The following is a 12,689-nucleotide window of genomic DNA, read 5'->3' as shown; positions in this document are numbered from 1 at the left end:
CAGCTTATTAAATGTAAGAAACATCTTTGAAACGGTCAGATACACCTTCTAATGCAGGGGCGTCCAACCTGCGGCCCTCCAGCTGCTGCAGGACTACATCTCCAGCCCCTTAGCTGAAAGAGCATTATGGGAGATGTAGTCCTGCAGCAGCTGGAGGGCCGCAGGTTGGGCGCCCCTGTTCTAATGTTTGCCCTCGTCAGAAATATATTGAAACGTCATAAATTAGAAGTCTTGAATTATTTCATTTTGGGGGAATTTTTTGTCACTTTAACTATCTTAATGACATTTTACACAAGACAGCTCTGAAAAGTGTGAGTTTGGTTTTCCTTTTTTTTCTGTAGTTTTTAATAAATTCCTGCTAAATCTTTGGACTATGATATATATATATATTAAAAAAAAAAAAAAAGTATCAAAAGAAAGCCCTATCTGCCTTGGGGTTTGTGTGGGTACATTATTCATGAGAAAGAGGAATGATGGTTGAATCAACCGACGGTCTGTAGGGTATGAAAATCTCCCTGGTGCTGTAGGGGTTAATATAGGTTTGACCAGTAACTGCCACTGAAGACTGAAACATTACACTCATTGACAGAAGTCTGTTGCCATCAAAGTGGGTAAGTAAGGTAAAATTTGCCACCCTTTGTGGCATGTGTGATACATCACGTGAGCTCTATGTGATATTGCGGTGAGAGCCCTGTTACGGGTCATGCCGCTTGTAATTTTGGGGTAAGGGTCCTGTTACAGGCCATGCCGCTTGTGATTTTGGGGTAAGGGTCCTGTTACGGGTCATGCCGCTTGTGATTTTGGGGTAAGGGTCCTGTTACGGGTAACGTCGCTTGTGATTTTGGGGTAAGGGTCCTGTTACGGGTCATATCGCTTGTGATTTTGGGGTAAGGGTCCTGTTACGGGTAACGTCGCTTGTGATTTTGGGGTAAGGGTCCTGTTACGGGTCATATCGCTTGTGATTTTGGGGAAAGGGTCCTGTTACGGGTCATGCCGCTTGTGATTTTGGGGTAAGGGTCCTGTTACGGGTAACGTCGCTTGTGATTTTGGGGTAAGGGTCCTGTTACGGGTCATATCGCTTGTGATTTTGGGGTAAGGGTCCTGTTACGGGTAACGTCGCTTGTGATTTTGGGGTAAGGGTCCTGTTACGGGTCATATCGCTTGTGATTTGGGGGTAAGGGTCCTGTTACGGGTAACGTCGCTTGTGATTTTGGGGTAAGGGTCCTGTTACGGGTCATATCGCTTGTGATTTTGGGGTAAGGGTCCTGTTACGGGTAACGTCGCTTGTGATTTTGGGGTAAGGGTCCTGTTACGGGTCATATCGCTTGTGATTTTGGGGTAAGGGTCCTGTTACGGGTCATATCGCTTGTGATTTTGGGGTAAGGGTCCTGTTACGGGTCATATCGCTTGTGATTTTGGGGTAAGGGTCCTGTTACGGGTCATATCGCTTGTGATTTTGGGGTAAGGGTCCTGTTACGGGTCATATCGCTTGTGATTTTGGGGTAAGGGTCCCATTACGGGTCATGCCGCTTGTGATATAGCGGTAAGGGTCCTGTTACAGGTCGTGCCGTTTGTGATATAGCGGTAAGGGTCCCGTTACGGGTCATGCCGCTTGTGATATAGCGGTAAGGGTCCTGTTACGGGTCATGCTTTTGCCCTTCTTCATCGCAGACGTTTACATCCTCTGAAAAATCTGGCTATATCGGCTTTTGATTTGCTGGTCTGGTGCTTTATATCCTTTTGGACTATATTGCTGTGGAAACGTCTCAGCGTTACCAGTCTTGTACTGGTCTTGTTTGGTCCTTATCCCTAAGCCCCGAAAAGGTCAGGTCTTCCCGCACGGCCGCATCGCCCTCCTGCAGTGTAGCGGCCGGTTTCGGTGACATTACCGCTTGACCGGATCAGCCAGCTTTTATTTTTCATGTGATTTGGGCCGGACTCGTGTGACTTACTGACTGTGTCCGGGCTGTGTGTGTCTTGGAGGACCAGCTGGACCATCGGCGGACCCAACAGGCACTCAAACCCAAGTCTCATCTTTGCTGGAGTGCACAGTCTCTGTGTGTGTCGTTAACCCCTTCAGTATTGGAGTGCAAACTTTAATGTGTGCGTATTTCACATTTAATAACGGAGTGCAAACTTTTGTGAGTGTGGCAGCATAACGGAAGGGCGGGTGCGGGGGTCGTTTTTACTGTTACGCTGTATTAAGACCAGTTTTTCCGTTACGAATCCGGCAGCCCTGGAGACCACCATGCAGGTACTGAGTCCATCCGATGCCCCGACAGCCTCGATCACTTGTTGATAAAATGGGTAACCGGTACCGTCGCTGCAGTTACTTGTCAACTATCGAGCTCTAAATACCGAGTAGAAAGAGCAGCGTATTATTACGCTTCTCTAGTGTTTAGTGATTTACGGAACTTGTAGCTACGTCATCATTTCGCGTGAATATTTTTTAATCTGAACTAACCGGTGATTGGTTGAGTTTGTGCGGCAGGTAGTGGCTGAGCAGGAGTTCCTGGTAAACAGACAAACTTGTTTACGTTGTACGTACTTCGTTTGACAACCGGTGGTTTCTCGCTATTGGAGACCAAGATGGCGGCGGCGTTGGCTATGACAGCATCGTCGCCGTCACCTCAACACCAACAGGAAGACTCGGAACCGCGAGATGGGCCCCCGGAGGACAGCGAGGCGGAAGTTTTCCTGTCTGGAACTCACTGTTCGGATCTGGCGTGGAGGCAGAATGAGCAGAGGAAGCAAGGCCTGTTCTGTGACATGACTCTGGTGTTTGGCGGCGGGGCAGGGGGTCGGGAGTTCCCGGCACACCGCTCGGTCTTGGCTGCGGCCACGGATTACTTCGCCCCGCTCCTGTCTGGGCAGTTTGAGGAATCCCGCTCTGGGAGGGTGGACATGAAGTGGAGCTCAGAGCCGGGCCCGGACCTGGAGACCGTGGAGGCTGTCATCCAATACATGTACACCGGGCAAATCAGAGTCTGCACCGGAAACGTGCATGAGGTGTTGGAGCTTTCTGACAGGTGAGGCCTCGGGTGTGACAGGTGAGGCCTCGGGTGTGACAGGTGAGGCCTCTGGCGTGACAGGTGAGGCCTCTGGCGTGACAGGTGAGGCCTCGGGCGTGACAGGTGAGGCCTCGGGCGTGACAGGTGAGGCCTCTGGTGTGACAGGTGAGGCCTCGGGTGTGACAGGTGAGGCCTCGGGTGTGACAGGTGAGGCCTCGGGTGTGACAGGTGAGGCCTCGGGTGTGACAGGTGAGGCCTCTGGTGTGACAGGTGAGGCCTCGGGCGTGACAGGTGAGGCCTCTGGTGTGACAGGCCATTGGGTCCCTCTGGAGAAGTATCTTAAATGTGATAATTCAGTTTGTTGCCGCGGAGATTGCGCCAGATGTTTGCTTAGATTTACTTCTTTAATGATTTTTATTTAAAAGGCTCATACGGTCATTCGCTTGGCTTCTGTACCGGTCCTGGCGCTATGTGACTCAGGTCTGCGGTTAAACGCCAAACTAATTGCAAAAAATAGACATTTTTTATTAATTTAGTTACGCTAAAAGACGGCATTTGGGCTGACGCTGTTTTTGGGTTCAGGCGGGTGTTCGTGGGGCTGGATTCTTACGCCGGGTGTATTTGTGTTTTCAGATGACAGTCCGGTAGTTTGGGATTAAGGGCTTTGCACTCTGTCCGCAACTGGTGAGCTACATCTGTGTTTCCCTGGCTTTGCATGATCTGTCGTTGTACCGATAATGTATCGGTGCCAGGCTGTCGTCTGTCTCTGCGAACATGTTTTATTACGACGGCGTACGCTTCAAAGTAAAGCACCGTGTATTCTGTTAGCAAGAGATAAGAAGAAAAAAAATAAAAAGCTAGCTGTGAGTAGTTGATGCCATTCGTTCATGTTTAGAAGTCTTAAAGGGACGCTCCAGCCATCGTATGCACTTTAATGCGTGTAATACTGCGTGGTCCCTTTAAATGATAGTGGTGTTTTTTGCAAATGCCATGGAACCCCTAAATGAGAGAGAAGAAAAATAAACACTGCAGAAATGGTAAAACATCCATTGTCACGAAGGATACAAACTTTGAAAAAAAAGCCCGTTCATATTTATGTACTGTTGTATATATTTAACACTTTTCATGTGACCTAAAAAGAATTGTTGCCATGGAAACTGAAAAGCATCTTAAAAGTTTCTGTGTTTTTATGTGATAAAACCTTCTAAGGGAATAATACGATGATTTATCTGCTAAGGTTTGCTTGCTTAACATACTAGAGAGCACAAGTAGTGTTCTCGCTAAGTGGAACAGCACCTTCAATGGGGACTTATGCTGAGCAGATCTGCTTTGATTTACTGAGCACAGAAACGTATTTTTTTATTTATTTATTTTTTTAAAATGCCATGTCCGAAATCTTTCTTTAATGGGATTAACCTAAATGTCTCTCTGATCCGGTGTCAGGAGATCTCTATATCAAAAACAAAGCAGAAAAAGAGACCCATCCGTAGTTGAAATGACTTATTTTGGGTTGTTTAGTATCCATCAATGTCATGGTGGAGTTTGTTCTCAGCTAGTGTGTTCATTGTCTCGCCCCATTGTTTCCCCATTTGTTTGAGAATTCTCATTTATTTCAGATTGAGACTAAAATGCGCCGGTTACTCGATTTCACCAACAGTTCATTCTAACACTTCAGCTCCTTTAGTGGATTAAAGGTAACTTTAGTTACAAGGTAACACTCAACCCTCATGCACTTCCGTGTGTAAAGCGGTTGAACGTTCCATAATTACCTCCCCCCAGAAGGAAAGAGTCCTTTCTGCACATATTGGGTGGTCTCCTGCCCTCCTGCTCCTTTGCTTACTGAAAATGTTTTTAATAACCATGAGAGATTGAAATGAACTACGTGCATAGAAAGCTGAAGAATGCCCGTCATGAAAGAAAAGATGAGAATGAGGTGAGAAGTGCGAGAGACAGAATGAAGAAGTTATTGGTAGAAATGAGGCATAGAGAGAGAGGTTGGTCATAGGTTGGTTATATGATGATAAACATTGAAGAAAAATATGTGTTGAATAACTTTTTCTTTTAATGACGTGTTTTATTAGTTACACTTCAAAATACTAATTTTAGTATGTGCTCAAAATATTGTCAGGCGTGAAAATTTGCGTAGACCTTGGGAGCCAATCAGTTACAATTATGAGCAAACCTTATATTCTTGGAAGATGGATATATTCATAGATTTTATACAGAACACGAAAAGCTACTTAATTGTCAGCAGTAAAGTTTGTATTTTGCAGCAAAGTAAATTATTTAACATGGTCTGTTTGTTTTTTTCCGTTTTAGATTTTTGTTGTTACGCCTCAAGGAGTTCTGTGGGGAATTTTTGAAGAAAAAGCTCAACCTGTCGAACTGCGTGGCCATCCATAGCTTAGCGCATATGTATACACTTAGCCAGCTGGCTCTAAAATCTGCCGACATGATTCGTAGGAACTTTTTTAAGGTAATTGAGGACGATGAGTTCTATACGCTTCCGTTCCATCTTGTTAGAGACTGGCTGTCTGACCCAGAGATTACTGTGGATTCTGAAGAGGTTCTGTTTGAAGCCATTTTGAAATGGATTCAGAAAAGTGCTGATGAGAGGGAAAAATATTTTGAGGAATTGTTTAAACTTCTTAGACTATCCCAAATGAAACCCACTTACCTTACACGAAATGTAAAGTCAGAAAGGCTGGTGGCTGGTAATGAAGCTTGCTTGAAGTTGGTGGCTGAAGCTGTTGAAGGACATGCTTTAAGGTCAGAAAACATTCAATCTGGTCACTTTCAACCACTGGCCAATCACATGACTTCCTTACCACGGTTTGGCCAGAATATGGATGTAATCATGGTGATTGGTGGAGTATCAGAAGGAGGGGATTACTTAAGTGAGTGTGTTGGTTATTTCATTCATGAGGACCGCTGGGTGAATTTACCACACATTCACAATCACCTTGATGGTCATGCAGTGATGGCTACTGATTGTTATGTCTATGTGGCTGGTTCTATGGAGCCTGGCTTTGCCAAGACTGTAGAGAGGTACAACCCAAACAGAAATATTTGGGAACCGGTCAGCAACCTAATCACCCGCAAACACTCCTTTGGTCTGGTGTCTGTCAAGGGCAATCTCTACAGCATAGGTGGGCATGGGAACTTCAGCCCAGGTTTCAAAGATGTTACTGTTTATGACCCAGAGCAAGATAAATGGCAAATCCTGGAGAGTGCCCCGAAGATCCTGCGCGATGTTAAGGCTGTAAGTGTGGAGGATCGTTTTGTCTACATTACTGCTCGTACTCCAGTCGACAGCGACAATGAGGATGGTCTTAGAACCATTAACTGCAGATATGACATCGAAAGCAGTAGGTGGCAGGACGTAGAGTCTCTCCCCTTGCTGGACAATTACTGTACGTTCCAGATGTCTGTGGCCTGCACCAACTTCTACAACACAGCCTCCTGCTGCCCCAAGAGCTTCTCTGTGACTGTGGAAGAGGCTCAGAGCAAGATTAGTAGACAGACTCAAAGTGAAATACTTGAAAGTTTGCCTCCTGAGGTCCTTAGCATTGAAGGGGCTGCTATCTGTTACTTTAAAGATGATGTTTTTATTATTGGTGGCTGGAAGAACAGTGATGACATTGACAAGCAATACAGGAAAGAAGCTTATCGTTACTGCTCTGAGCGCAAACGCTGGATGCTACTTCCCCCCATGCCCCAACCGCGGTGCCGCGCCACTGCCTGCCATGTAAGGATTCCTTTCAGATACCTCCATGGTCACCAGAAGTACCCCATGCCTCCAAATCTTCTGTGGCAGAAGGATAGAATTCGACAGATGGAGTTACATCGGCACAATATGAATTTGCGTCGTACCCCCCGTTCTCAGATTGAATGCTAAAATCCTGCTTGAAGCTCTTTTTAGATGCTGTTTGCACATTAAGTCCTTTTTTTTTGTAGTTCAACAAATTTAAGAATATTTTAAACTATACTTAAAGAATAGCACGAAGTGTTTACATACACGAGTGTCAAACACTCTAGCAAGCCTATGAATTTAAATGTAGGCATATTACTTCTGCCTATATATACACATATAGATATATATCTATAGGTATATGAAACTTTGGGCTAATCTGGAACCTGTCAAAAAAGACACGTGGCACCAAAACATTCCATGGTTATTTACCCAAAGTATTTTAGCCCCTGGCATCAGGAAACATTGCCTCCGAAGATATTCTGTAATTGTCAACAACTGGTTGCATTTGTGAACCTCATCCTTGTACTTTTAACTGGGTTTCGTCAAACTGTGATCCATTCTTGTGGAGTCTTATATGTAGGAGATGCCACTTTAAGTTACTAAAACCAGTATGTATTGCTATGTAAATACACGAGTTGTACAGACTTCCTTGACTCTTATCAAGGATTGAACCTTTAATGGTTGTCTCACCTATACCTTAAGCTGTTTTTCATCAGTTTTCTTTGTCCCTTTTCCCTTTGTTCAGCTACAATGCCACCCCTTATTCTACCATCCTTACAAGACATATTCCGTCTGTCTCTTATGTGGGTACTTTTGACAACACAAACTACAGCTGTTACTCGAGTGTTCTAGACAGTATTTCCACCCCTTGCCACTCCATGTTTGGGAGCAACTTTGTATACATTGCCCCTTTAAAATGTTTTTTTTTTTTTTTAATATCCTGCAACATACATTTTAATTTAAAATCCGATATCAGAGCCTATCACATACCACCTTGTGTTTCTCCATGTCCATAGGCATGTTTATGCATTCTGATACCGGCTCATTGATTCTTTATAAAGACGCTTTTCATTAAGGACAGCAAAATGGGGACATCGCGTGTGCTCACAGGCTGTGGTACACATTCTTCCATGTATTTTTGGCACGTGGATATAATGTATGTTTTTCCATTGAAGATTGCTTGCTTTTTTTTTGTTTTTGCAGGTAATCTGTACTCCTAACCCTGTTTTTTGGTAAGTGTTGGGTTGGCATGGAGTGTTAGTTTTCACTGCATGTTGTTGCCACATTTTACTTCACAAATGCTAACTTCTGGTTGTCCAGCCGTTGTTGTACCATAACTCCTGTGATATGCAGCAAGGGCCATCCTTTGGGGAGCACAAAACATAGACCAGGCCCTGCACTTATTGCCTTTAATTTAAAGTAATTTTAGAGTACAAAGAAAGTATAATGGGGGGGGGGGTGAATTTATGGAAATCCAGTGTTTATCTGACAGTGTCTGGACCCTAGGTAATGGATCCCAACTTTCCGGCAGCGTGAAGATGTTTTGACAGCGTTCTCTTATGGCAGGGTAAGTAAAAGGCCGCCACAAGTTTACAGTTGCCCCGTACCACCCTAGGGATGTCCTTGCTGCAGTGTCGTTGTGGGCAGCTCAATGCTGGCTGAGATATGTAGGAGTTGTAGTTCAGCGATAGCTGGAGAGCTACCAGTTGGATACCGTTCCCTTCCACTTCCGTGTAACGAATATTTGGTTATAATAGCATTGATCCGTGTTCTGGTTCTGGGGTTAAACCTGCCAGGCGTCTTAAATAACTGTTTTGTTTACATTACCTTTTATCAAATAAATAATAGTTGCAGTTTACAACGTTTTGTTGAAATGTGTTTTGATAACGGTGAATACATTGCAGTATTTCCATTTCACAAAAAAGGAAAGTGTTGGCTATGTGTGCACTTTAAGCTAGACTATAACATACGCTCTACTTCATTTAATAGTAAGATAGACGGTTTCGCCATGTTCCGGAGTCGCGTCAGTCTGTCCTTTTTGCTGAAACCTGAATAAAATCGAGTTAATGAAACAGTATTTACAGAAACCTTTTACAACTGAGGCTCCCTTAATATGCTGCCATGCGCCTGCTTTGTGTGGCGATGATAAGCCATCTGATTTAATCCACTTTTGTGTATAAAACAAAAAAGACCAGTACTTTGCTCATTTAACATACACTCAGTGTCTGGTTTTGTAACAAACTACCCCGTTTTACTGTGTCTTAAGTTATGCTTGGACCAAATGCATTTGTATGTAGTTTCAAGCTAATATTCCTTCTATTATTGCCTGTGTAATAAATGGACTAATAAAAGCCACGGTGTCCCTGTCATTTTACGTTGTGGAAGTTATGCCGAGTTCATGCCTGCTAATGCGCGTACGACCTAAAGGAGGTCTTTGTTAAACGAGAGCGTGGAATAACAGCCTGAAGCATTTGCAGTCGAAGCATTGCCGCCATGCTACATTGATTTATAATAATTGGTACATTGATAGATATTTAGTTTAAAGCTTGCCACGTTCTTTTATTTAGGATGCTGAGTCCCGGCGTAGTTATCCTTTCAGGGACTTCTTAGTGTTATTGTAGTCATATTGACAGTATGCTAGTAGAGGATGATGATTTGACCTCTTCTCTGGGTGAAAGTATGTCCCGGCGGGCCGAATACTCTCGGACGTTGGGGAGGCCAGGAACGACGCAGCAGCTCAAGGCACTGCGATATACGTGCATGTCATTGGCGTCGTACCACTCGTCGGCCTTCTCATCATAGCACTCGACGTTGAAGGTTGTGGAGAAGCCGTTGAAGCCTCCCACCACAAACAGTAAGTCGTCTACTACCTCAATGCCAAAGTTGCTGCGTGGGTTGAACATAGTCGGGATGTTATGCCAACTGTTTGAGGCAGGATGGTAGCACTCAGCACTGCGTAGTCGGTTAGCACCATCAAATCCACCTACCTGCAACAGATTACAAACGGCTAACCAATAGTAAACAGAGTTATCTCTGGTGCTTCATCAATTTTCTAGATGTAGCATCATGGGATCCGTTGTTTGGGAGGAAAAAGCTTCTGTTTTTTGGTGCTATTTTTGTTGCCAAACGGGAAACTGGGCAAAATATTAGACTGATAATAATACATTGTAATAATTATGTTAAAATCTAATCTTCTTAGAGGAACAGAAGCTTGTGGTCCGCAGTATATACAGTAAAGTATAGACTCCTAGTAAAAGTTTAAGATCAGACTTTAATGGAAATATGAAATCATATTAATAGGTTTTACAAGAAATTTTCTTTTTTTTAATGTAACCTAGGTTTTACAAACTGGGGGCATTGTGAATTCTATGTAAACCGGTTATGTAGATGACTAGCCTTTTAATTTCAATTCTGTAATGGTAAAGAAAATAGTAAAGTATTTTAATCTGAACAATTCAAGATCACTGCAACTTACAGCATAGACTTGGTCTCCGTAGGCGATGACACCTATCCCGCTGCGCCTGCTCCTCATGGGGGCAATCGTGCTCCACTGGTTTGTCTTTGGGTTATAAACCTCAGCTGTTAATAGGCACTCATTGCCATTAAAACCACCGCATATATAGACCTGAGGATATAAAAACAAATACTTCCATAAAAAGGTCATGTATAATAAGGTTCCCCCTGGTAGAGGGTATACAGACAAAAGAGAAGAGGATCTAGGACAGAACCCTAGTGTATACATGCTGTGAAAAGAATTAATGAGGTGCTAGCCCGCAATAAAGAAAGAAAGGTAGGGCAAAATAATTTTTGGATCCCAAGAGAATGTAGAACCTGAGAGAGAATTGTCTACAAGAGTAGACTAGGAGTGTGTGAAGTCTAATTTATTCTTGTGAATGAGATATATTATTAAATATTTATGTGAGGTCTTATTTATTCTTTTTGATAATGGGATATAGAATTGAATGTTTGAAAAAGGAGAGGTATCCCGCCTGTATAGTCTTTCATAGGTTTTGACAGCAGCTTACCTTTCCAGACAGTGTGGTGGCACTAGCGTCACTCCTTTGCTCATGCATAGGTTCAATCAGAGTCCACTGATTGGTCTCTGGGTGGTATCTTTCCACGGAATTAAGTCGTACATAACCATCAAATCCTCCCATAGCATAAATGAAGCTATCCAGTACAGCGACGCTGACGTAACATCTTCTAGAGTGCATTGGAGCTACCTGGTGCCATGTTTTATTTACTGGATCAAAACGCTTTACGCTGTTGAAATAGTCAACGCTATCGAATCCCCCAATGACGTAGACAAAGCCTTTTAAATATGCTGCACCGTGATACGCCCTTGGGTTCTCTTCCTCGCAAGTAACATTTATCCATCGATCGGCACGGGAATCATAAGCCTCGATGGCGTTAGTTGGGCTTCCCCCACTCCAGCCACCGATAGCAAACAAGATGCAGTAAGGAAGACGTGGTCTAGTCAACGGGTTTGTGAAGTATGAATTTGATGGTCCGTTCATATTGAGGTCATACATGGCTTTGAGAGCGTTGATAATTATGGGCTTGCATTCCTCATTTTCCTTCACATAGTTATTGTTTTTGACATTATTCATAAAATATTCTGCATGCATCAGTCCTAATCGAAGCTGTTAAACGGAGCCACAATAGTTTAAATATTTACCAAAATTTTTCTTTTGCATGTTATTTAACTTAATGGGCAACATATACAACTACCAACGTATGACAAAATGGCAAGAAGAAATAATTGTACGATACAAAGAAAATCTAAATGGATTGTTAACCAAATGTTTTGCCATATAGGTGAGTTATTTCACTTAATGTAACAACCTAAAGCTATCTCTGTATATATATATATATATAATTAGATACATTTTACTGTAATGTAACATAACTCCTGTATGATGGCAGGTAGTTAATCCAAAGAATACGCAATTACAATTTATTTAAATATATTGGATGTTTTATACAAAAATCACAATGTATGATAAGGCTGTAGAAATTAAGTGGTATTGGAAAAATATTTTACTATAACTGCAATAACACATCTTAACTCTTTAATTTCTACCTGTGGGACATGTAATTGTAAGATATCTTTTTTTTAATCGAAGCTACATCTACCATTTGGTCATTTCTGCTAAGTAACCTATACTCTACGGCCATAAGGGAAAGGTCCCAATGTACCTTAGGAAGCAGGATGGAGACATGGATCTTGCGTCTTGATTGATCATGGCTGATCCACTTTAAGATGGCCTCAAACACTGCATCTTCTTGCTTGATATTCAGCTCATCTTTATCTATGATATCTATGAGTTCCATCACCGTCAGCTCTAGGAATTCCTCTGATACCTTCACCATTTCTTCGAAATGATGGAGGATGAACATATAGGCTTTCTGGCGCAGCTCCGGGCAGTAGTAGTGATCTGTGATCTTGCGGATACCGATACAATTTTCCAAGCACAACTCGGTCTTTAGAAAATCGCTGCATTCTCTGACAATCCCCATGATGTTGAATTGATCAGCTGCAATCAAGAGCTCCTCCACGTTATAAACCGTAATGGGCACTGCTCTGGTGTAAGCGTACTCTATGATCAGTTTCATCATTTCGGGATTCACGCCTGGAATGTCGTATACCTTTCTATCTGTGTTATTCCAACCGTTTGTAAATAGAGCTCTGCTGAAGGAAACAGAGAACATAACCAAAAAAGCAAAGCAATGTATTTAGCATACTTTAGTGTAGTTAGGGATTCTTGTCAGAATTATGCACAAAACCAGCAAAAGACCAGGGCGATCGGGTAACTCTGGTGTTTAAAGGCCGTACTCAAAATTTATTGGACCCTATAATTAATAGACACAACAAAATCGTAATTAGTCATGACCGTAGGAAAGTCATTTATTGAAAAGAAATA

At 42.9% G+C, this 12,689-nt stretch overlaps 2 protein-coding genes across 3 annotated transcripts; one reads left to right on the top strand and one right to left on the bottom strand.

Moving 5' to 3' along the window:
- The first annotated feature begins 2,391 nt into the window (after nt 1–2,391).
- On the top strand, nt 2,392–8,168 carry KLHL11 (kelch like family member 11). Of its 2 annotated transcripts, XM_053453437.1 has the most exons (3): nt 2,392–3,029; nt 5,331–6,759; nt 7,969–8,168. In XM_053453437.1, exons 1-3 carry the CDS (start codon nt 2,590–2,592, stop codon nt 7,999–8,001), a joined length of 1,902 nt encoding a protein of 633 aa, XP_053309412.1. In that variant the 5' UTR covers nt 2,392–2,589; the 3' UTR covers nt 8,002–8,168. The 2 variants fall into 2 exon arrangements, with proteins under 2 accessions (XP_053309412.1, XP_053309411.1); XM_053453436.1 differs by lacking the exon at nt 7,969–8,168 and having other exon boundaries at nt 5,331–6,924.
- Nucleotides 8,169–9,386: 1,218 nt separating this feature from the next.
- Nucleotides 9,387–12,399, bottom strand: KLHL10 (kelch like family member 10). Its single transcript, XM_053453604.1, has 4 exons — nt 11,965–12,399; nt 10,791–11,408; nt 10,241–10,390; nt 9,387–9,752 (listed from the first exon to the last, which is right to left on the bottom strand). Exons 1-4 carry the CDS (start codon nt 12,382–12,384, stop codon nt 9,387–9,389), a joined length of 1,554 nt encoding a protein of 517 aa, XP_053309579.1. The 5' UTR covers nt 12,385–12,399.
- Between the last annotated feature and the right edge of the window lie 290 nt (nt 12,400–12,689).

Source organism: Spea bombifrons, chromosome 13 (assembly GCF_027358695.1).
Source record: "Spea bombifrons isolate aSpeBom1 chromosome 13, aSpeBom1.2.pri, whole genome shotgun sequence".
NCBI classification, from domain to species: domain Eukaryota; kingdom Metazoa; phylum Chordata; class Amphibia; order Anura; family Pelobatidae; genus Spea; species Spea bombifrons.
Note: the sequence above shows the minus strand (reverse complement) of the source record. Positions and strands in the feature narration are given on the sequence as shown.

Excerpts from the sequence above, each read along its gene's own strand:
- KLHL11 (XM_053453436.1), top strand. The coding sequence starts at position 2,590 with ATGGCGGCGGCGTTGGCTATGACAGCATCGTCGCCGTCACCTCAACAC. Across the intron at positions 3,030-5,330 it reads GTGTTGGAGCTTTCTGACAG|ATTTTTGTTGTTACGCCTCA; the intron begins GTGAGGCCTCGG and ends TTTCCGTTTTAG.
- KLHL10 (XM_053453604.1), bottom strand. The coding sequence starts at position 12,384 with ATGATGAAACTGATCATAGAGTACGCTTACACCAGAGCAGTGCCCATT. Across the intron at positions 11,409-11,964 it reads TCTCCATCCTGCTTCCTAAG|CTTCGATTAGGACTGATGCA; the intron begins GTACATTGGGAC and ends TCCGTTTAACAG. Across the intron at positions 10,391-10,790 it reads CCACCACACTGTCTGGAAAG|GTCTATATATGCGGTGGTTT; the intron begins GTAAGCTGCTGT and ends TTATATCCTCAG.